The following is a 26,258-nucleotide window of genomic DNA, read 5'->3' as shown; positions in this document are numbered from 1 at the left end:
CCTGCTTGAGCAATACTATTTTGATTGTTGCATCAAATAATCACCCAGAAGGTAACCAAGGCAATAGTTATAGGTACAGTATTACTGCCCTTAAAAAAGAACCCTGTCCTCAAAAGGGATACTTGACTTGAAGCATCTCAAATGAGATGCTTTATCTTTCTAGTACAATGTTAACACATGATGAGTCTTCGCGGCAGGAGGTAGTAGCCTACTGCCGAGTCCTGTAGCGCCAAGGTCATGTATGATACACTAACGTGTGTGGTATTATAGAAAGGTAGACAGATGTAGCTCTTCAATGATACCAAATAATTTGGAAGTTCTAGCTGCACTACAAAATACTGAGAGAAAAACCTCAGTTTTGGACCTGATTTTTTTTCACCCAAAATTCGCCCGTTGTCGGAATCTGATTTTGTGTCAGGATTTTAGACTTTTCGGTCTCAGATCTAAGGCAGACCAGTATGAACTGCAAACAGATAGATGAACCTTTGCAAAAAGTAGGATAAGATGGGCATTGGGAATAAAGAGTGGTCTCGATACGAAAATAATGGGTCAGTTAAGCAAAAAAAAAAAGGTTAAAAAATAAAAAAGAACTCCAACTTTTACCCTTCTGCTCATGAGCGAGCCAAATAACCAATGAAAAACAATGTTTCTAACACAACTAGGCATTATGTTATTGGAAGATCACCTGGAAGTTGATTCATTAGGATTTATTCAGAAATAGCTTTTAAAATGCGTTTTCTACTTGAATTGCAGGCAAAATCGTCAAAAAGCTCTGGGGTTAATGTGTTAAATAAAGAAAATCCTTGAAATAGAAGTAAATAAAAGTAGGATAATAGCAAGTGCAAAATTTGTATGAGCTCTGATAGAAATTTGCATTCTGGTGGCCAATGGATCGAGATAGAAAGTGGGGCAGTTATAGGGGGAAAGATATTTTAGGGAACATAAAAGACCCTCTTTGTATTAATCTCAGTGGAGCAGTGTTATATCAGTAATTAAAATCAAATAACTAAAAAATGTCAAGCTTAAAACTGAGAGTAAGATCCCCTGAGGTCTATTATGGAATCCATACATTTGCTACAATAATTACTGTAGTAATAGAAACTTTAAAAGAATGCTAATGATAAACATTTACATAGTAAGATATGCTATTAAGCTTAGCATTAGGTGAATTTTTTTATCCTCATTTTAAAGATTATGAAATATATTTTCTAAAGAATCTATTTGTGTGCTTTTACCCAGCTGCTTCATGTTGGGGTTGAAATCAACACTGGTAATTGTGTCTCTGTGACCCTTGAAGTGCCTCTCAAGGGAGGGATCCTCCTGCAAAAATAAGTACGAAAAGAACCATAAATATAAAACAAATATTCTAAGGATATTGCCAAGGCCCATTATTTTATGAAAACCTTTGATCATTTGGGTATACAATATACAAGAATAAATACAGGACCCAAAGTTTATGGTGGTACAAGGTCCAGGAAGGATCTTTTCTAGCTGTGGACCAGCCATATATTACAAGCACTAGCTTACTGGACCTTCAATGTCTAAATTGTTCCAATAAATTCAATACAATGTGCTGTTTAATCCTTTCATGTCTCAAAAGAAGAGTCTTACAAGTGCACTGATTCAAGGAGAAATTGATCATGCATAAGAGACTGCTATTATAACATAGCAAATTTAGCAACCAATCTACTGAGCCCCAGTCAATGCTTGATCTTAGTCAATCAAGCATTTGTCTTTCTTCAACCTCACCTAAAACCAAGCATTTACTCTAAGGGCTTCCTTCCTGAATGTTCTAGACAAGATTTATCAAGCACACTACATTTGTTTGCAACTAGTGCAGTAGCTGTTGAACTGCAAGAAGCCAAATGTTCCGGGTCTGAAAAGGGTGCCACTTACGATAAAAAGAAACTGAAAACTGTATATGTTTATTCCTATGAAGAGTGGTGAAAATGATGCTAGCCCCATTTCCTACTTGATCACTGGCTATTTCAAATGATTGGAAAATTTCAATGTAAGGTTACTTTAAGTGACATATTTTGCTGTAAAGGTACAGAATTTCATTATAAAATGATCAAAATATTAAAGACACAATTTGAAGCTATGCAGATTTCTGAAAATCATGAATCATGACAAGTATAAATATATCATTTTCTGGCATTTATGATTACTAAATAAGTAATGGACTTTATAAAAACACAAGAAAAACCACATAGATAAATAATTTATGATTCAATGAGCAAAAACATTTGTACATGTCTAAATTTTAAGTCCACATTGATTTAATACATTTTCCATGTTTTGTTTATATTCAATGTACAAGTCAGACTTGGTTTTTAGTTGATATTGACCTGAGCTTTCTACTGATCCTGGACTAGTAACTTAAAGTTTGAAATACAATTTTTGGATAGTGCAATAGCTGAGATTGGGAATTAGCATGATTTTCATATCTTTTTATTTTACACTGGGACTGAGGTCAACCCTGTGCCAATGAGGATAACTAAAAATGCCATCAAATTTTGAAAACTGTTAATAGTAACACTTGATTAATTTTCTGTGAGAGTTTATAGTGATATCTAGCACCAGGACATCATGTCACAGACATTTATCATCAATGCCCGACCCAAGCGAGGCAGTTGCTAATACCATTTTTATAAGTCCTTGGTATGACTCAACTGGGGTTCGAACCTGCGACCTTCCACATCCAAGGCAGATGCTATAACCTCTTACGCCACCGGAGCAGTCTATAATGAAATCATGGATGACATGTAACAAGCTGCAGATGAATGATAATAAAACTGAGGCCATTCTGATCACAACACAAAGACTTTCTCATTCACATCCTTTACCTCAAACAATAAATATCAGCAACACCAACATTAAATTCACACAATCAGTATGAAAACTTGGTGTTACTCTGGACAGTACTCTCACATTGCACCAAAATGTCATGAACATATGCAAGGCTGAATATCTTGAGCTGAGATGCATCAGCTTAATTCGCAAATATCTTTCAGTTGATGCCACTAAAACACTTGTGTGTTCATTAGTACTTTCAAGACTAGACTATTGTATCTCAATTCTGTCTGGTTCATCTCAATATCTGCTCCAGAAACTTCAAAACACAGCTGCTCGGATCATACTTAGAATACCACGATCAGAACACACCTCCATGCTGCTCTGTACCCTACACTGGCTATCCATTCGATCCAGAATCAAATACAAAATTTGTTCTCTGTGCTACGTTTCACTGACGGACTCTAGTCCAACATTCATATTCGACCTCACCCATGTGTACACACCAGCAAGATATTTACGCTTCTCTTCTGACAATCATATACTCATTATTCCCACTATGAAAACAAAGTCATATGGACAGCATTCTTTTGCATACCAAGGCCCAGCAACATGGAATGAATTGCCCACTGAACTTAGACACAAAGACACAGTGATCACATTCAAGAGGGCTATCAAAACTCACTTATTTCGACTGCAAGAACAAACTTAAAGACCTAATTATGTTTCCTACCTTAAATATTCTCAGCATGTTTTTTAATGTTTTCTAATTTCATGGTGTTTGTTTTCGTAATCATATCATCATTATTATTATTATTAATGACAGACCATTTAAGTTTCTAAAAGGGGGGTGGGGTGGGTAAATGCTTGAAAACTACTGTCTTGTTATGATTTGTAGTATAAACAAGGGCACTTGCTTTACTTGAAGAAGAAAAAAAACCAACAAAAATTATCACAATAATAGTAATAATGAGGACTTTGTATAGAGCATAATCTTTAGAAGCTCTAAGTGCTTTACAACATTAGACAACACCTATAAAATAAAAAAACATATAATGATATGATTACAAAAACAAATACCATGAAATTAGAAAACATTAAAAAAAACATGCTGAGAATATTTGATGACTGAAAGAATAAAAAAATTACTCCAGTTAGAAAGAACAATTTAGCCCCATGCATTAAATGGCTGGTCCCTTATAGTAGATGTGCAGTCATAACTGAACTAGTAACCAGGGGTCATGCTACCAGGCAAAGTTGGTGACTAAGTTGCCCAAAAATGTAAACTTCGCCTTCTTCTGTAAAGAAAGTGAAAATCACATGCCCTGTGAATTTTTTTTGAGGAATATTGAATGACTGTTCTTTTCTAGAGGCTCCCTTGTCTAGGCCAGATTAGTTCCAGTGTTATGTTATATAGCTCAAGGCAAAATGTAGGCTTCAAGCCATCAAATAGTTGCTGTTGATATCAACTGCACAGATAAACTTGCCTGTTTAGAGGCATGTGTTTTGATAGCTGACTGACCATTAGACCTTTTCTGAGTAACTTATAGCAACTTGTACTGATTTTTGCATGATAAAAACATAAAAACTTGTGCTTCAAAACTTAAGCTTATCTAAATAGCAATTTGTTTTAAGAATAGAATTGGCAATTGGTACAAGCAGCAGAGAGGGTGAACAGACCACTTAAGGGAGTGGTCACCCTTGTGTTTTACCAAAAAAATAGTGACCACTCATAGAGGTCAATTACCACGTCTACGATTATTGTTTGTCCCAAACAGAATTGTAGACGAACCCTCTCTGCTGCTATCAATCTTGGGAATCATCATCTGAATCATGGGAATCTTCATCTGTTTCATCTTCATCTGAATCTTCGGAATTTGTTCTATGTTTCAAGTAATATTCAAGTTCTGATGGTGGTTTTTCTATTTTTGGATTTATGTTCTTTCTTTTTCTGTAATAGTTCATCAAACTTCGATATCGATCTCCACCGCAATTTTTGCAAATCTGATATAATCCTCTAACACCGTTGTTACAACCAACACAACCTCGTGGACCAGCATGAAGGTTTTTCTTTATAAGATAATTATGTTTCTTGCAATATTCTCCACGGCACCTTTTGTTGCATTTATCTGTTGTTCCTTGACGCAGCCACGCACAGTTGTTCATTATATTAATGATATCTGTTTAATTAAATTTAATTTTATCATCACCCCTCTCTGCTGCTCCTCTTCTGCTGATATTAATTAAATTATTATGTTATAATAAAATGATACATCCAGAATCTCATACTGCAAGAACAGCTCGAGAACGATTAGAAACAATTAAAAAATTTCTTCCTGTCAGAGACTCATTTAGAAAAAATCTGCAAGCGCAGCAAGAAGCAAAAGTTGAGTTTGAAGAAGACACTAAAAAACTGTTTAAGCCCGTTACTGCAGCTACTGAACAAGTTACAACTGTCATCAAAGAAGATCTTCTTCCGGTATCAAAACAAACTGCGGCACAGACTGAAAAAATAGCAAGAAGAACTAAACAGGCAAAGAAGATTTTACGAGACCTTCCAACTGACATAGCTGCAGCTCAACCTCCACCTGTTGGTGAGGAAATACTTGAAGGTATTGGAGAACTTCGTACTGAAGTCGCCGATGTGAGAAAAAAACTTGCATCTAAATCCAAATCAGGAGGAGAGAGCTTAAAATTAATTGCAAGATTTAACGAAGGAGTTGTTGAGGAAATTAGAAAAACTGAAAGAGAGAAATTACCTAAGATGATATTAGATAATATATCTGATAAATCTAATTTTTTAAAACCCTTTTATGGAAAAACAAATAATAATGATTTCATCAAATGGATATATCGCGTATATTACAATAAAAAACAAGCTAGAGGTTCAGAATTTGAAAGACTTAATGAAGAAGTAAATAGACTTAGAGGGAGACGGGAACAACTAGGACAAGGAGAGTCCTCCCAGTATCAGCTTCCTCCACCTCTGCAACAAATAGAACAACAGCAATCTTCTTCGCCGCAGCAAAGGTTGAAGTTGGAAATTAAAAAGGCTAAAGAGTCACTTAAATCACCCCCCTCGAAGAAAATTCCTTCACCTTTACGTAAAATTCCTGCACCGAAAATGACATTTACACCGACAGATTCACCACCTGGATCACCCCCGGCCACCACTGAAGTACTTACTCCGGTAATGCAACCACCACCTCAAGATGAACCTAAAACAGGATCTGGTTTATGTCCTGATAATATCATCAATGACGTGTCACGGTTAGAAGTTCTCATAGGAGGAAAACGTGCCGGAAATAATTCACCAGAAATAACCAATGAAGCAGCTGATATTTGTCGTCGACTATTTCAAGGTGGTATCATGGATATTGGCGTTTACCGAGAACTTATTGATGAGCTCGTTGATGACTAGTTGTTAGATAAATGGTAAATAAAATAAGATGATTGTGCACGATAATCATCGTAAACCTGTACAGGTCAGAGCGGTAAACTCACGATTACCAATCTATAGTGTTATTTACGGAGATGGACTTGGTGATGTCATTCGGGGATTATTTACAAGGATAGCTCCCAAAGTAGCACCTGTTGCAAAACAATTATCGATGAAGGCTATTGATATTGTTTGTGATAAAGCTCCTGGTGCAATTGTCAATGTTGCTGGTAAGGCGTTCTCGGCGATCAAAGAAAGACTAGCACGATTATTGCGACGAAAACAACAACCACCGGTGAAACTGGCAAGTACTGAGGTGATGCCCGCAGACGTAAGTAAAATAATAAATCAGGCTGCAAATCAAAAACTAGCGGCGTTAGCAGATCAAGGACTCGGTGAATCTGGAAATAATATCTCAAGTTTGATATCCGGAGGTGGAACTTTCCGAGGTGGAACTTTCCGAAGGCGGTAATCAACGTGTTAGACGAAAAATAATTATAATAAAATGTTCAAGCGCGTATCCGACACAGCATTTGACATGGAAGCACCCGTCCTTAAGGATGAATCTGTACGTGATTATCAATTTTATTCCTATGACGCAAAACAACCAGATCAACGTGGAAGAATTGAACTACAAGTTCATGACACAAGTAGATACTTTTTACCCGCTGATGCCTTTCTTGAGGTAAAAGGTACAATTATAAAAACAGACAATACTAATTACTTAGATCCAGTAAAAATTGGTTTTGTCAACAACGGGATCATGGCATTATTTAGTGGCGCCACATATATGATTGATGGAAAAAATATTGAATCAATTCAGAATGATGTCGACGTTGCTACAACAATAATAGGATTAGCAAGATATTCTGATGATTATACAAGATCAGCAGGTCCCACAATGATGTTTGTGAAAGATAACTCCAATAACCCTGAAAGTGATCCGTATAATATAAGACGACCAAGAAATTTTGCCGATAACGCTGATGCTGATGTGTGGCCAGTGGTTCATGGTTCTGTCGAAAATTTCAACTTGGGATTTGCAGCACGTAGAAATATGTTGCTAGGAGGCAATAGAGGTTTTTCATGTACAATTCCACTATCGCATATTTTTGGATTTTGCAGGAATGTTAAAAAGGTTATTTTTGGAGCTAGACACACGGTTGTTCTTGTAAGAAAGAACGATGATAATGATGCTCTGTGGAGACCCGCTGGTGATGCTGGTAAAGTAATATTATCGAAACTTTCACTGTGGATGCCGGTAATGACTCCAACGATCGCAGAAGAACAAAAATTGATTTCTTTCATGGATGCAGGTGGTAAATCCTTGTTGTCATGGTTAACAACAAGCACGGACAGTATGCAAACTAACGTTAACGGTCAGTTTACATGGCATATAGCATCACAACAGGGTGTTTCTGCACCACGACATATTTTTATTGCTTTTCAGAGAACTGATCGTTTAAACTCACAAACTCACTCTCATATGATATTTGACCAACTAGGTCTCATAGATATTTCTTTACGGATAAACGGACAACAGGAACCAACAGAGAATATACAACTAAATTATGCACGAAATCATATAGGACGTGCATATCATCGTTTGATGTCATTTATGGGACGTGATCAAAATGTTGATACTGGGTTGCAAATATCACAACTAGATTTTAAAAACTTGTACCCGATTTATTATTTTTCATTAGAACATCTTGATCTATCAAAACAATCTGTCGTTGATATACATCTCAAAGCAACATTAAATACCGGTGGTGTTGATTACAGAGCGATCGCGGTCATACTTAGCGACAAAGCCATGTTACTTGAAGGTGGTAGTGGTCGAATGAGAGTTGTTGATGCACTGGTGGAAAATATTTAATTGTGTTATTTAGAAAAATATATTTTATATAAAAATGTCGTATAGTCATGTTAATGTTACTCTGACCCCGGGTCAGGTAAAAAAGCTTCAATCAAAAACCGCCAACAAATGCGGAACTAAAATATCACTAAAACGAGATCAGATTAGTGGTGGTCCAAACAAATTATCGTTGACAAATAATCAGATTAAACATTTCAATAAAGCCCTAGAATCAAAAACTGGAGTTCAATTCCATCTCTCCCCGAGCGCCATCAAAGACATGGTTAAAACAGGTGGTATATTCCCATTTCTCGCTGCCATTCCGGCATTAATAGCTGCAGCTGCTCCAGCCGTAGCAAAAGCGGCCGCGTTAGGTGTTGCTGGAGCGGCGGGTAAAAAAATTTTCGAAAAAGTTACTGGTGGACGATATAACAAAAAAAAGGGACGCGGCTTAAGATTGCCAGGATCTCGTTGGGAGAGAGGCCTAAGGCTTCCAGGGTCACTTCGTTAGACGTTCCAGCATCAAATTTTGATTTACTTGATGCTGCTAAAAAATTAAAAATATCTGCCTTTAGAGGTGTTTTTATGCGAGATCAATTACCGAAACAACCAAACAAACTTGAAACAGGTATTATTAATCTTGACAAACGTTCCGGACCCAGTACTCATTGGGTATCATACGCGGTTGATCCACGTGGAATTGTTTATTTTGATTCGTACGGGTTAGCTCCACCTGTTGAATTTATCAAGTATGTCGCACCACTCCATGCAACAACCAGAGGTTCCAAAGTTTGGTATTCAACGCTACCCACACAAACAATGACAGATCCGCCAATATGCAGTCGTGAAGTAATTAATGTACTCGACGCTATATCAAAATCATCCAGGCCGCCACATAAAGTCGTGCACGATTATACAAGCAACCGATTTGTTGCGCGTAAGGCGTTTTAAACAACGGATCTTATATAATGGTTGACATCTACGGAAGATCTTCTACTAGTAAGAAAATAAAATCCGACGTTGATCTGTCGAAGTATGCGACCAAGGATGACCTTGCTGATATTATGAACCTGGCTGGAGTTGACCCAGATGAAGTTGTTATTTTTCAAGATCGATATGGTAAACTAAAAACCAGCAACATCAGATGGAATGATATAGTTCGATGAGTACTCGGTGCAGTTACAGATAATATTCCCGTGTTTACTGACGGTGGTAGAATCAGAGATTCAAGTATGTCACTTAAAACCATCAGAGATGAAATTGCAAAAAGTGTTGCTAATCGCGTGAGAAACACCGGTGACACAATGACAGGTGAACTTAGCATGAACGGGAACAAAATAGTAGCTGTAACAGCTCCAAAATCTGACAACGACGTCGCAAACAAACTATACGTCGACAACGTGGATGGAAAACTATCCACACTGCGGGCCGAATATGATGTTCACGTAACCATCTTTACAAGGCTTCGAAGAAATTTTCAGAAAATCGATGATGCCATAAATAAGTTCTTTGGAACTCCTCCCGTCATTGACATGAAACTCGTTGATATCAAAAGTAACCTAGACACGATCAAACGAACACAGCTAGACATCGTAGCGGGAATTCCTGAGATTATCAATAAAACCAGTCTGATTAAAATTCCAGCTGAAATAACTCCCGGGCACATCACAAACATCGTATGCACGGTATCATCGGGATTTGCAACATGGTCAAAACAAAATAATACTATCAAATATACCGCAACAAGCACTGGCGTGTACAGGCTGTCTGTGTTTAGTGCTGCAAAATTTGAAATATTTACAACGTTTCCATGGCGTCATTCCACCGACAGGTTTTCCGGGGTTGTATCTGTTATATTAAATATCGGAACCGAGGAAATATTTATTCTGGAAGCAGATGATAGGACATTAACCGCAACATCTTACTGGTGGTGTTTGGAATTTGTAGCTGAAATACATCAATTGGTTACTGCATAAAAATATATATGGACGGTGCACAATACAGATACAATCAAGCGCGTGAATGGCAGGCGGCGCTAAAAGATCAAGTCGATCAATATACAGTAAAAGTAAAAAAATATCGACGACGATTGGTTATCGTTGATGTGATTGTTTATTCAGTATCCGCTGTTGTTGCTGGAACCGGTGTAATATTATCAGCGTTGACAACGATGGCACCAGTAGCTGTAACTATTTGTATTTCAGCAGCAACAACTATTGCAGGTGTGCTTAATATCATCACAAAAAAAATATGTACTTGTACGAACGAAAAATTATCCGATTACACAATAAAATTACATACAGCGACGGTAGCATACTCGAAATTATCCTCGTTGTTATCAGCAAGTCTCAGTGATGGAATTATATCTGATTTCGAATTTTCAATGATAACTAGAATATACGACGAGAGTATCGGTATTAAAGATACAAGTATCAATAATGACAGAATTACTCCAGCAGATCGTGACCAACACAACTCCGCCAAAGATAACGATGATCTCGGTAAGTTCAATTAATTTTGAATTTAGTGTTAATTTTCCCACTGCAATTCCAGTAAAAGAAATAGCACTAGCACAATTACGAGTATATTACAGCTGGCCAAATATCAGATCAAAATCATTTAATGGTACACCAGCAAATAATTCGCTCGTATTTGCTAACAACAACAAACCCGATGGAACACCTGACTGGGTTGTTGTTGGAATACCAACTGGCAGTTATGAGGTCGAACAAATCAGTGAGGAATTTGCGCGTAGAATAAAATCAATAACAGGAAAAGAATCAAAAATAACAATTAATGTTCATGAACCCACCCTGTCCTCGACGATTGAAATAAACTCGCCTGATTACGTAGTTGATATTTATAAATCTTCAATCAGATCCGTGCTAGGATGGCCTGAAATTCCCAGGGTGTATGAAGGACCACCAGAACCGAAAAAGTCTGATTATGTCACGGATAGACAATCATATCATGAAATTAATCCATCATACGGGGAAAAACTACGTATTTTTAAAAATAAATTAATGTTTAGCCATTTTATCTTTCACGACGATATTGAGGCATGGATTTTTGTAAGTCGGGAGGGGGAAACAGGACATGTTTTTGGTCTTCATCGAGGTGATATTATTAAATATTTTCAGGAAATCAATCAAGAATGTAAAAAACAACTAGATCAATTAAATCAATATTTTAACGAACATATGTTTGACATATCAGCGTCATCACGTGAAAAAATCATCACGCGTGTGGAAATATTAAATCAGCTTATATCAGATATGGAATATTTTAATAACCGAATAGTTCAAGCGATGGTTAGTTTAGAATCATTTAAAAAATTTGATGCATATAAATGGTTAGAAAAATATAAATTAACAGAAGCAGATGTACCAAATTTTAAATTTCCCGGGTATAACGTAATCGAGTTAAGAAAATCTGTCAATGATGTCATTGATGAGTTTTTTCCTAAAATACTCCATGCATGAAGAAAACTAGCACCATATCCAACCGTTCTCAGATATGATAATGATCCACACGGCGGCGGAAGACACATATCTCCGGGAATCGTTAATATAACACCGACGGTCGCGGTCAATCTGGTTTGTGACGTAATCGATGGCAGCTATCAAATAGATCTTGGAAGATCAAATCAGGCTCAACAAGGATACATCCTGTACACGTTCACACCACAAGTTCCCCCTGGAAGTTTAATCGTGCAAGAACCAACTAATCCTGTGTATTTACGGTGTCACAATAATATGTTAACACGAATCAATTTTAAACTCACAGACCACCTTAATCGCTTAACTGACATACGTGAAGAAGAGCTTGTAATAAATCTGTATGTAAAGTCGTAAGACTTTTGTCGTAAGACTTTTGTCGTAAGACTTTATCGTAGATCTTTATGTAATGGAGGGTTTACCAACTCACCCATCAGAGTTATAAATAAATAATAATTCAGAAATAAAATAATAATTCAGAAATAAATAATTTGTAAAATTAAGAAATTTGTACAATTTTATGTTTTTGATGGGGTAAATGGTACTCAAATTAAGAAATTTGTACAATTTTGTAAATTTGATGGGGTAAATGGTAGTCAAATTAAGAAATTTGTACAATTTTATGCTTTTGATGGGGTAAATGGTAGTCAAAATTAAGAAATTTGTACAATTTTGTTAAATTTCAGTAAAAAAAACAAATTAATTCAGTAAATAAATAAATAATAATTCAGAAATAAAATAATAATTCAGAAATAAATAATTTGTAAAATTAAGAAATTTGTACAATTTTGTAAATTTGATGGGGTAAATGGTAGTCAAAATTAAGAAATTTGTACAATTTTATGTTTTTGATGGGGTAAATGGTACTCAAATTAAGAAATTTGTACAATTTTGTAAATTTGATGGGGTAAATGGTAGTCAAAATTAAGAAATTTGTACAATTTTGTTAAATTTCAGTAAAAAAAAACAAATTAATTCAGTAAATAAATAAATTAATTCAGAAATAAATAATAAATAAGAATCTTTGATTCTAAGTACCAAGTAGCCCATCAAAATTGCAAACTGCATGAATCAGAATCTTTGATTCTAAGTACCAACTAACCCATCAAATTCAGAAATAATATTTCTGATCAAAGATCTCAGTCATCTTCATCGGAATTACTACTCTGGATCGTTTCACCAGTAACGAAGTTACTCTGGATCGTTTCACGATCTAACATAATTTTTCTTAATAGTCTTATGCGAGTACTAATCGTTTTCTTTGCCTCATACTCGTGGGATAATAACGATTTAATTCTTTCTACGGCGGCAGAGAGAGGAACGAACTCCTTCACATGATCATCTTCTACGGTAGCTAGCGACTGAAACATTGCCACCTGAATCCGTTTCATGAGCCTGTATTCAGATGATAGTGTGTGTGTCCCCTGGGTTTTACGTTCTTGTAAAATCTCAAAGTCAGAAACTATTTTTTCAGGATTAAGTTCATCAGATATATTAATTCCATCTTTTTTCAATTTTTTAATAGCAACAATTACATCATTGATATTTTCATGGTTCATTATATAATATATAAATCTTCAAAATTAAAAAAAAATATCCCAGAACCCCTATCGAGTGTATTAGCGAGTTCGTCGGGATGTTTCAGGGACAGCACAACATATACAATGAATGAAGAGCTCCTATCGAGTGTATTAGCGAGCTCAGATTATGAATGAAGAGCCCCTATCGAGTGTATTAGCAAGCTCAGATTATGAATGAAGTACAAACATATAACTAACTAAGGAAATGGATATATACAATGAAATGGTTATATACAATGAAATGGTTATATACAATGAAATGGTTATATACAATGAAATGGTTATATACAATAAAATGGATATATACAATGAAATGGTTATATACAATGGAATGGTTATATACAATGAAATGGTTATATACAATGAAATGGTTATATACAATGAAATGGATATATACAATGAAATGGTTATATACAATGAAATGGTTATATACAATGAATGAAGAGCCCCTATCGAGTGTATCAGCGAGCTCAGATTATGCATTGGACGGCACATTAACTAAGGAAATGGATATATACAATGAAATGGTTATATACAATGAATGAAGAGCCCCTATCGAGTGTATTAGCGAGCTCAGATTATGCATGGACAGTACAAACATATAACTAACTAAGGACAGTACAAACATATACGCTCAGCAAAAATCCCACCCACAATAATTAATCCAGTGGGTGATACGAAAATATGTATCAACCACAAGTCAATATTGTGGTTGAATTTTGCTGAGCGGGGGGGGGGTTTGCGGTTCCCCTCACTATTATAAAAATCGCAATTATGCGCGCACCACCGACAAATTGTCAGCCATGGGGGTTTGATCCTGGACCGCGAGCGTCACAGTCCAATACCATACTGATTGAGCTATCAAACCTTGTTACGAACATATGTTTCGGAAGTTAATATATAGTTAAGCTATATAGCTAAGGAACCAATATTTACACTAAAACAGCGGTTTCTGAATAATAACAGTTTCTGTATTTATAACAGCGGTTTCTGAATAATAACAGTTTCTGAATAATAACAGTTTCTGAATATAAAACAACATTTTTCCTAAGCAGACTGCGAATCAATAATAATGGTGGCATGAACACACCTGCAGATCGATTACCATGACAACGGTTTCTGTTCTGTACCTACACAGCTTCCTGCGGATCAATAACATTATCATGATCTCTCGTAATGTTGTATGATGGGAAATATTTAAAAAACATAAATAATACTTCTACGAGTAATTAATTACGATGTAATTAGTTAAACTGACTAATTACGATCATAAAAAATCAAAAATCTACGAAGAAAACTATATATTACAAAGTAATCTCCCCCTTATATAATCAAAAATTCAGTAGTGTATGGAGGACCTACTGTGACATAAATTAAAAAAATTAATTCAATGTGGTGATGATAGTTAATAATGTGGTGATGATAGTTATTGATACTGAAAGATGATTTTCTGCTTATATTTTTTCAAGAAAGCTGTTTTATATATATTTTCTGCCACTCTTTGTACTGATTGCGAGTGAATATCAAAATATTTCGCAGCTGAATGCATTGAACGAAATATTATTTCTTCACCAGTTTCTATGTTTGTGGAAATTACCGCCCTCTTTCCGATTGTCTTACATCTTCCTGTATTACCACGTGTATTATTCTCGCTGTATGTGACAACACGAAGGTTGGATAAATTATTGTTTTGAGGATTTCCATCAATATGATCAATAACAAGACCGTCATTGATCATCCCATTATGACATTCATACGTAAATCTATGACACAGATAATGTTTCTTTCCAATTGTAAATCTAAGATAACCAAAATTATTAATATAACCAACTTGTCTCTTCAACTTGCAGTGTCTGATGATACCATTAATATTTGATTCATAGTTTGTTATGACTGGATGTGGGACAAATATATTTTGCTCCATTATAATAATATTATTCGTTTAAATCATTGTTTGTCTGAAATCTTGATATATAATCCCTCACGGATTTTATAGCGTTTTCACCGCTATTATTTTTTTGTCATAATATCTTTTAAGTTCTCTGAACCGTTTTCCGCCGCACTTTCCACATAATTCTGTTTTTCCTCGCACTCCAATACCACACCTCAGACATGGTATTGGTCCTAGACTTCCTCGTCGTATGTTTTGTGAGTGCATCCAACAAAATTCCTTTCTACAGGATTTGTTGCATCGATTTACTGAGCCGATCATCAACCATCCGCATTGAGACATTGTATATATATATATATAATTTTCTTTATTTAAATATTTGTTTTAATTATATGAACGAGTTTGAGAGATTATCCCAAACTAGGCCTGTTAAATATAAATTCAACCTTGACAGATTATCTTCTGACTTGCCAGTACGAGATTTGGTTGATCCGAAAAATAAAAGTCTGATCTCAAAAATTCACGACGCCAAGAAAGAATTTTACACGGATGGTGCATCTCATACATGGTCAACGTTCAAGATCATACGCCTTGACGGAGTCAAGAAAGCTGACAAAGTCAGTGTCGACAAAGTCACGGACACCACAATGAACGACAAGCGAGCCGCAACTATCATTAACTACATCGCTGAATACGAGGGCAATCAAAAATATTTCTTCAGAGTAAAATTTATTGTATTAACAGAAACAGGTAGTTGGATTATCCGTGACAAATATGATCCTGTCCTTGGCAATAATAAAACTATCATATTAAGTAAAAATTCCAGACCGGGTCTACTGACGGGTATTGACAAACCGTATTATGAACGAGCGTATCCTGTAACAGCGGTTATTTATGGAATCTATGAGATAAATAAAAAACCCAACGTTGATAAACTAGCGCCGATGAAATTTTCAAGGTTAAATTGTGTAGCTGAACGAGTAATAGAACACTTTACAAACGCGATGCGTGGAAATGGATTAACTGATTTAAGGCGTGAAAAAATAAACTCGTGGGCTGATTCGGTTAAGGATACCGGTGCTACAATAAAAGATGTTGCTGAGTTAGGAAAAATATTAAAATTTCCAATAACCGTAGCAACAATAACGGGAGAAGTACTGTACCAATCGAAATATAAATCGAAAGGAGCTCCAATAAATATTATCGATCATAACGCGCACGCATGGACTAACGCAGTAACAATATTTCCACGTGATCGAACTGTTAGATTTTACCCCACAGATAGTATGTTTGATTTTATCAACGAAATAAGTAAAACCGATCCTGTATCGGTATGGTTATTTAAAAGTAATGAGGAAGGTGAATTTGATCAGTTTGTCAAACCAAACGGTGAAATATATCGCACAGAATCCCTCCATGACGAGATGAAAAATCTTGCGACGTTTTTACAGTGCAAGCACGCGGAAAATACTGACAAATTACTAACTAATTGTTTTACCGTTCCATCTGTTGCGGCTCATTTCGCCAGAGAGAGAAATTCATGGAAACCAACACGATTTGATTTACTCGAGGACGTACGCGCAAGTTGCATCGAATATGGACATGGCGGATTATGGAATACCAAATATAATTACAATGATGTTATTTCAGTTGATATGGTTGCATGTTATCCAGGAAGTTTTCTGGGATACGGAGATTGTTCTACGTACTTTGAAAGATTTGGTCACCCAACAAACGAGATGACGCGAGTGGCAATTAATGGACCATTACCTGATTTTGATCTGACTGGATTCGCCTGTATTGAATCATTCGAGTTTAACGAAAATCTTCACAAGATTTGTTATGTTTGGTTTGGTAGACATTTTTGTGAAAAACGTTGGGCACCTATAGTTTTGTTGCGATATATGCTAGATTGTATGATACTGACATCGTTGGTGGTCAGTGAGGCAATTATATCATATCATGCACAGACCAAAGTTTGGTTGCCCATGTCAGATTCTGAAGTTATTAGCGAGTTTAAGGATGTTTCCGAAGATGATATTCCTAATAAACTCAAAACCGCAAAAGATCTCGGTAGAAAAATTATAGGTAAATTTACTCAAGGTGGTGCATATGATTATAAAAGACATCATGCACGATTAATTCTAGATGATGCCGAGTACGATTTTATAATTGCTGACACAACATCGAAAAATATATTTGTAAATCGAGAAAGTGTTTATTTATCCGACGGAACAAAATTAGGTACGATCGTTAGTTACATAAATGACGTATCCCCGCAATATACTCATCTAAGATCTTCCATGTTGGCTTATGTTTCTATAAATTTATTATCGATGATTAATAGATTTCCTGAGACCGCAGTCAGAGTCGCAACAGATTCGTTTTATATTTCAAGTAAATATTTAGAACCTGTTATGAAATTTACAAGTAATGATGAACGATGGGGTTCGTGGAGAATAAAAAAGGAACTATTACACAATTATACAGAATCAGCAGATGTTCCAATGAGAGATTTTTATCGTGAGGGCAATAAAATATCAGAAATGTCGAAAGCACCATCGTTGAGTGATCCAATAACTAGATATAAGACAGTATATCTCAATGGACCTGGTGGATGCGGCAAAACAACTCAAACGATTAATGTTTTTAGAAATTCAGATATAATCGTGCTGACACCCACACATAGACTCGCACGTGAGATGAAACAGCGGCAAGTACAATCGTGTACGTATCATAGTTTCTTTCGGTGGCGCGGAGATACATGGACTCCTGAACGGATGGGAGAAAAATATATACCTAAAATAATTATTTGGGATGAGATATGCACGGTCTCATTGGATACATTAAAAATGTTTCTTGATTGGTTGTTGACAAAAAATACCGCCATAATAATGTGTGGCGATCATGGTCAACCGCCGCCCTTTGTTGGACCGTCTCCACATGATTGGTTAAAAAATTTCGTTGATTATTACGAAGAAATAGATGATGATCATAGAGCTCTTGATGCAAATTTGAGGGAGTTTAAAAAATTAATCAGATTACAATCAAACAAAATTCAGTGTGAAATAATACGTGGAGTGATCTCAGAGACATCAATGAGTGATTTTTTGAAATTATGGAGACCCACCGATTTGATCGTAGCAAGTAGAAAAATAATCAGAGACGCTTTACAACAACAGTTATTTCAACTACATAAAGAAAAATATTCAGAATTACCCGTACCGTTGTGTTATAGACCATCAGATACACGAAAACAGAATATTAATGTTGATATTCCAGGACCCTTGACAGAGTCAAGGAAACAGAATCTCGTATTAAATGATATTGTCGCCGTTGATATCAGTGTGGTTGAAGATGCAATACACGCTGACAAATCTCCATGGGTGTTGGGATACGCCATGACAATCCACTCGTCTCAGGGATTAACTATTTCTGATACACGAGTCTGGATTGTAGACGATCACATCGAGTGGTCAAATTTAGTTTATTTGGCGGTATCGAGGGTCAGAAATATATCTCAATTACGTAGAATCATAATTCCTGAAATCGTTGATAAATTTAACATCATCGATGATGATATAATAAGAAAAAAATTAATCGGATACAAACAATCTGATAAAAAAAATAAACACGACTTTGATCTTGATGTTGAATTTATTATTGAGTTAAAACAGCAGCAGAACAATCATTGCACCAGTTGTAATTGTATAATGTTATGGTGATATTCGAGTAATGATTCAAGACAATTTACCGTAGATAGAAAAGATAATAGTCGCGGTCATACACGAGAAAATACCATGTTGACCTGTCTTGAGTGTAATCGACGTAGAGGCGCTGGCACCCTTGGCGCTAGTGCTAGTTAAGTGATCGAAATCACCGGAGTGATTTTGGTGGGAGTTGTGTATCCGCGGGAATTATTTGTAGTTGTTCACGTGTAAATCCACGCTGAGGAGCAGCTGAATCTAATCTGTAGATTGCAGGTCTGGAAACGCCTACATTTCTTCCAGTGGATCTTGTCACGGTAGATATTTTGTGTGTGGTAACACTCCAAATAGGATCAGTTGCTCTCGCCTTACCACCTTCAAGTTCACCAGGCTCATATAAATATCTGACTGTAACATCACCTAATATTTTTTGTTTTCCAACATCTTTTCGTTGTGTTGGTATATTTTTTTTTGTGACCACGCTAATGGGTTTCATGTTGGTTGTTCGTGTGATCTCATTATTTAATGCAGCTATCACGCCTGGTAATCTTGCCACCAATTCACGAGATCTTTTATCCTGAATAAATTCCCTCGCGTATTGATATCCAAATAACCGCTCAGCAAGTGTTCGATTAAATCGCTCAACAATTGCTTGATCACGATGAATTGCAGTATGACCTCGTCGTATTTTGGTATTATGTTGTTTCATCAGCGATGATACTGGACCAAGAAATTCCTTACCAGGATCAACCTGTAGTAGCTGTGGCCATCGCAGACCACCTCGTTGATAAATTTGTTCAAACGCATCAGCTACTTCAGATGATGTTTTCGCTGATAGCGGCTCTGCTTCTTTATATCTACTTGCAACATCAACTACGGTTAGCGCGTATTTGTACGTTTTTCCACGTACAGTATCATAAAAACAGAATATCAGCTTGATGAACTTCATTAGGAACACTGACATCGAAATACGCGTACTGAATTTGTTTAGGACGTGGTAGATAAATTTGCCATACTGCTTGTTTGGATAACCACGCTTTAGCAGTAGAATGTTTAACCGCCGCTGCATCAGCGAGTTTACCAATTGCTGCTTTGCCTCTCCAGTATCCAACTGGTGAATAATAAATCGATTCCATTATTAATTACCAGCCCCAATCGCTAATTTACCTTTCATCGAGGATCTTACTAACCAATTAGCTAATGATTCTCTAATATTTTTATTTTTTATAGAATTTAATGAATGAATTAATTTTACATCTGCAATATGCCTATCTTGTAGATTTTGACTTTTATAAGCTACATCATGAGCATGACAAGCTCAATCAATAGCGTTTATTGGTTCCTCGCCTGGTTTTGGTTGATCCTGATTATCGAGCCTGATATTGAGTCGAGTACCAGGACCGCAATAATTATATCCTGGTAGATGTTTTTCCCCACTGTATTTAGCCCATGGAGCACCTGGAAACTTTGACATCAAATTAGCAATACCACCACCGTGCTTATTAGGTAAAAACGAAAATTTCTTTCTACCGCATATAGAACATTTTCCACCGTACGCTATTTTTTTGTTTTTTGTTATAACCGTGGCTAAATCAGTAGTTGGAGTTTTAACTTTACAGCGTAAACAATATAAATTCATGTTATAATATATATGGATATAATTGATTTCTCAGCAACTCGGCAACGAGAGCCAGTTAAGCATCATCCTGCGCTACCGAACTCCATCAGAATGATTATCATAGGACCATCTGGATCGGGTAAGACGCAATTATTACTTAATCTGATAATGAGATGGTTGAAATGGGATAAGTTGTATTTAGTAGCACCATCCGTTGATGATCAACGATGTTATGATGTACTTAAAGATTTCAATGAAAACGTGCGATTACTGGATGAGGATAATGATGTTATAGAGTTTATAACCGACATTGATGAAGCACCATCCGTAGATTCCATAGACGGATTTATTAATAATTTAGTTGTATACGACGATGTGATGCTAGATAAACAATCAAATCCAGCCAGAATATTTTCCCGAGGTAGACACAAAAATACAGACGTGATCTATGTTACTCAACGATATACACAAATTCCGAAGGTGATCAGAGACAACTGCAACATTTTAGTTGTGTTTAATGGCGTAGACACACACACGTTGCGAAATATTCATCAAACCTGGTGTGGTGGTGACATGGATATAATTAAATTCAAAAATTTCTTCTCACGAGCGCAAGCTACTCCGCATGGATTTATAACAATAAATCTACATGATCCAAGAACAAGATATCGTGTGGGTCTTGATAAAATATTTGGGTAACAGGGGAGCAGCAGAGAGGGGTGATGATAAAATTAAATTTAATTAAACAGATATCATTAATATAATGAACAACTGTGCGTGGCTGCGTCAAGGAACAACAGATAAATGCAACAAAAGGTGCCGTGGAGAATATTGCAAGAAACATAATTATCTTATAAAGAAAAACCTTCATGCTGGTCCACAAGGTTGTGTTGGTTGTAACAACGGTGTTAGAGGATTATATCAGATTTGCAAAAATTGCGGTGGAGATCGATATCGAAGTTTGATGAACTATTACAGAAAAAGAAAGAACACAAATCCAAAAATAGAAAAACCACCATCAGAACTTGAATATTACTTGAAACATAGAACAAATTCCGAAGATTCAGATGAAGATGAAACAGATGAAGATTCCCATGATTCAGATGATGATTCCCAAGATTGATAGCAGCAGAGAGGGTTCGTCTACAATTCTGTTTGGGATAAACAATAATCGTAGACGTGGTAATTGACCTCTATGAGTGGTCTGTTCACCCTCTCTGCTGCTGTACATTATCTTCTTCATAAAAATCAGTTTGGAAGCAAACCTGTCATGGGTAAATAATGGCAGACATTGCTGTGTCTGGGAAGTATCACTCTATTAGATTATCTCCTTGCATAAAACATTGGGCAATATATTCAGAAAAATATACAATTCATAGAAAGCAGAGTCAAAATATTATGTTATTGAAGATCTACTTATTGTGAAATTCGAGATGCTGTAAGGTCAAGGATGTATTCTGAGTACATTCATTTTTGTGAAAATATAAAGAAGACAAAAAACTCAGCAAAGCAAATACTATTTAAGCAATGTCTAATGTCACACCAAGTATGTAGACAAAAAAAATACGACCATATATTTGCAATCCTATCAATGGACTGTTGTAATAAAGCTATAAAGTCAGTGGTTACATTAAGAAAATCCCTCTTTCTAAAAATAGATGTACTTGCATGGTGGCTGTGCCAATTAGATTAAAAAAAGGGTTTAGTTCATTCATATACTGACTTTAATTCTTCAGTGTGTTGTCTATGAACAGTTACGGTAAAGTTTTATCAGCAACAAAGAAATTAGGTTAAACATTGTGATCTGAAGACTTGTGCATTTGCTCTCATGTACATGGTACAGGGGTTGTTTCAACCAAGTTTAGAAATCTTTTCAACTGTGATTTTACAGTGAACTGTTAGAAAGTAAAAAACAACATTCTTAATTAAGGGTAGTTGATTAATTACTAACTTGCAATTACAATACTGTAATCTAGGTACAAAGTTAAAATTCATTATAATGTATAGCTAGTAGGGCCAATATATTACACATGGCATAAAATGGCTTCTATGGTTGAAAAGTGGCTCCAAATGTTTAAATTTGGCAAATTTCATGGTACAAAGAAAAATATTTCCAAGGGAGGCCCTGAATCTTGTAACTGGGCCATTACCAAACATGTGGTTTGCATTTAAGTGTAAATTCAGTGTTTTCTTGTTTGTTGTTTGCATTGTAGATAAAAAAAAATTGATATACTAAGGTGCTAAACTCTATACTATTTTGGTTTCAAAACATTACTAAATAAAAAATGCAAACAAATGTCAAAATTCTGTGCCATAAGGTAGTTTTCTTGTAAATTGTCACACTGTTATGTTTAGGCTATTACAAAACGTAGCAAGATAAGGGTGAAGACAACAAGCATTGTAAAATTTAACAAACAATTTATTTCCCATGAAAAACAAAGTAAAAAATGAGAAAAAAAACATATAGTTTTATGAATCAAATCCAAAAATAATCCAAGAATTAAAAAACAGAAGTCCTAGTAATAAAAAGTCCAAATGAAACTGAGCTTGAATCCTGATGAAATCCAAAATGGAAGGTGATGACGCATGCTGTGGTCAACGTCATACTGATGTGACAACAGTTCTTTGTTGAATCACAGAAAATAATATTCCAGTGTTTGAATTCTGTGTAAATTTTGATAAATGTCCTCGTCCAAGAATTAAGTGAGAGCACAAGTATTTCCAGGGAAAAATAATCTCTAGGATTCCAAACAATGTAAAGAAAAATTAAAAATTAAACTCAAACTGGTCACAACAAAACACCTTTAAGTGTCAGTGGTTTAGAGCCCAAATGGCTAAATTCTATCCAGAAAACAGTCATACACTAATTTAAGATGCAAAACAGATTCCCGTATGCAAGTCACATGATCATCCTTCTAGAACAACATAGAAGCTTTTTACATGCCTAACATCACATACTCTCAGTATGGCCTTGATTTTACTTTATGAATCTTACTAAGAAAGAATAATTTTAAAAAAGTTGTTTACTTCAACTGTTACTGATTCTGAATCTAGGTCAGGAACTAGGTCAGCATTTGATACAAAGTTTCTATTATTAGTTGTTTATGAAAAACAGTCAGGTCAAATAAAACTAAACCGATTTTCTGGAAAATGTTAAATCCAGTAAATAAAGTTACACTACAATAGGCTGTAATGGAATGAAGATTTTTTTTATAAAACCAATGAACAATGAAATTAAATCAAATATAAATTAGATCAAATATACATAACATACACATACACACATATATAATATGTAACAAGTGTGGCAAAAAACAAACAATATGCAGTCAAGTATTACATGTACCAGAAAGTGTCATTTATGGCTCATGAATGGCTCTTCCTTTTGTGTTACAGAGTAATATCCTTTCATGATTAAGTCATTTAAACTAAAAAACATTATTAATAAAATCATTTTCTTCGAGAAAACAACACTATAGTATTTCACCCAACAACAGTATTTTATTTCACTCAATCATTTTAAAAAATGAATAAAAAAATTGATAAAATTCTGACTAACTCGAAAATATGTGACCCTGTTCATATATTAATATTACTATTGAATGGTAAATATGATGCTAATGATCTTCCGAGAAAAATTAGGTGGGTTCAAATCCCATTGGGGCTGACCTAGATCAGTCACTTTAGTACCACTACATTGGATAGGAAAGGTATACTCAACACAGTAACAGAAATTTATTTTTGTTGAAGAATAGTGAACCAGGTCTGGTGTTACATACCAACTGCCACTGGTGGATGCAAACCTTCACCAAATTACACTTTAGCAGCCCATGTTTGCTCACCTATAGTCTGTTCCAGTGTTTAGGTAATAGGTTTGTTGTCTTCTGTGATGTCAAATACAAAGGAAATGACCAATGTGTTGGTTAATAGTAATTGAGTGAGCAATCAATCACAGTGCATGATGGCGTGTTAACATTGATTTCCCATCAATTTTGGACAGACAAGAGCTATGGTCATTCCACTTGTGCATACGAAGAGCACTTGTAATTCACGAGTGAAAACAAGCAATAGCTATGCCTGATGAGTCAGTAAGGCAGTTTAATTATTTCCGTAAGATTGACCAATTTTCAGTAAGGTGGAACAAAATATCAATAAGTGCTACTGTATAGCTGGAAAAAATAATTAAAAGTTTGATGCAGTGAAGATAAACATTATATTCAACATAAACGTTTGTAAAGTATGCGTAGACTCTATTTACCACTAGTACAGCTGCACATACTTTAGTTCCAAACCCTATGCAACTCAATGGCTTGTTGACATCTCTCAACCTGGTTTAATTCTTGGAAATTATTTTTGCATTTTGCATGATGACAGCAATCTCATCTCTCGCCACAAGATACTCAAATTGTATGTGATGTCCAATAAACGTAATTGTGTCCTTTCCAGCTTTTATTCACAAGAATCTGAATATTCCATTTTATTCTTCAGTGTTGATTATTAACACTTTTCTAGAGGTTTTTTCCCCCAGTCATCTTAAACATGCATTGCTTTCTGGACGCCATTTTAAACAAATTCTATATCAACAGTTTGATCATGCAAATGCTTGGTATGAATAAATGGGTGCATTTTAAAGCAGCAGGGGTGCTGCTGTAAAGTTAGTTGGGTTCCCTGAATAATTTCCTTAATTCTATTATGAAATCTGGATCCAAATGAAACATGGATGAACCTATTATCCAGATATTTTGGCAACAAATTTTTTTCCATAGTTTTTGCTTGCATGCCATAAGTTCATATTCTAAGGATCATTTTTGTAAGACTTATGGCAAAATTATAAGGGTTGGCAAGTCTGCTATTATTTTTTAAAAATTACAATGCTCCAGGACTGGTAAGACATCATTTGCATTTTATTGTGCTAAGATTATGAAATGCCAGCTAGCAGGTTGGGTATTGTGTTTGTCTTGTTTGTGGTTACTTCTAGTCTTGTATATTAGGTATTCAATTTGTATTGTTTTAGGTTTATCCCATACCTTTCCTGTCCATTAATAAACCCCACAACCTGCAGTTAGTGTTGTATTTTTTCATTTATCCCTAAAAATGACAACCAGCTCACATATATAACACTTAATTAATAGACATTTCTGTTCAGCTGTATATTGAAAATTTATTTCCTCATGTCCCCAAATAAATCTTACCAAACAAGTTTAATCTATGACATCCCAGCTGAATGTCCAAGAGAGAAACAATGAATATATCTTGTCGTGAGACAAATTAGCTTGACTTACTGACCTTACATGGGCTGTTTAATGGATAAACAAACTAAAATAATGACTTTTGTGCTTCGTGCACTCGAAGACTGATGTATGGCAAATACATTAATCTCTCTCTCTCTCTCTCTCTCTACTCCACGCACACGAAAATAGGTTACACTTTAAAGTCTGCATGTTTCAACTTGCTTTCGTTATTGATGAAATGGTGCCAACATTCCATTTTATATGCAACACTGAACTAAAGCAAATTACAGTATGTCAAGGTGGATTTGTAAGTTATGAAAGATTACATACATATATATTACACGCGTTACAAGAAAAAGAAAGAACATTCTCGCGCATTGCAAACTGACAAGTCGTGGATCAGTTGAAAACTTGATTCACGTAGCATTTATCAATAATTAAATCAAAAGTCGCATCTGAACCCATCTTAAACGATGTACTAAAACGTAAATTTACCAATGCACTTGTCATCTTGATTATTTTTAAAGTTTCACTTTTTCAGTATTATTAGTAATGCTGTTGTCAGGTCTGGTCAAGTTTGTTTCAAATTGGCGGTTGTTTTTGTGAACTGCGCATGCGGCAAAAGGGAAACAACCCCTTCCGTA

The 26,258-nt window shown here is 35.4% G+C and overlaps 1 protein-coding gene across 3 annotated transcripts in view; it reads right to left on the bottom strand.

The window, feature by feature from the left end:
- LOC149787559 (uncharacterized) overlaps positions 1-26,225 on the bottom strand; it is a 75,655-nt gene extending 49,430 nt beyond the window's left edge. For 2 of the 3 annotated variants that reach the window (XM_089973706.1, XM_089973708.1), the window contains exons 1-2: positions 26,110-26,225; positions 1,236-1,320 (exon numbers count right to left, since the gene is read on the bottom strand). In XM_089973706.1, the coding sequence (XP_089829832.1) occupies positions 1,236-1,320; positions 26,110-26,124 (100 nt within the window). In that variant the 5' untranslated portion in view covers positions 26,125-26,225. Of the gene's footprint in view, positions 1-1,235; positions 1,321-2,643; positions 2,742-26,109 lie in introns of all 3 variants that reach the window. The other variant, XM_089973707.1, reaches the window with a different exon arrangement.
- Between the last annotated feature and the right edge of the window lie 33 nt (positions 26,226-26,258).

Source organism: Sinohyriopsis cumingii, chromosome 11 (genome assembly GCF_028554795.1).
Source record: "Sinohyriopsis cumingii isolate HCF-2022 chromosome 11, ASM2855479v2, whole genome shotgun sequence".
In the NCBI taxonomy this organism is placed as follows: Eukaryota; Metazoa; Mollusca; class Bivalvia; order Unionida; family Unionidae; genus Sinohyriopsis; species Sinohyriopsis cumingii.
The sequence above is the reverse complement of the archived record's forward strand: the minus strand, read 5'-3'. Positions and strand labels throughout refer to the sequence as shown.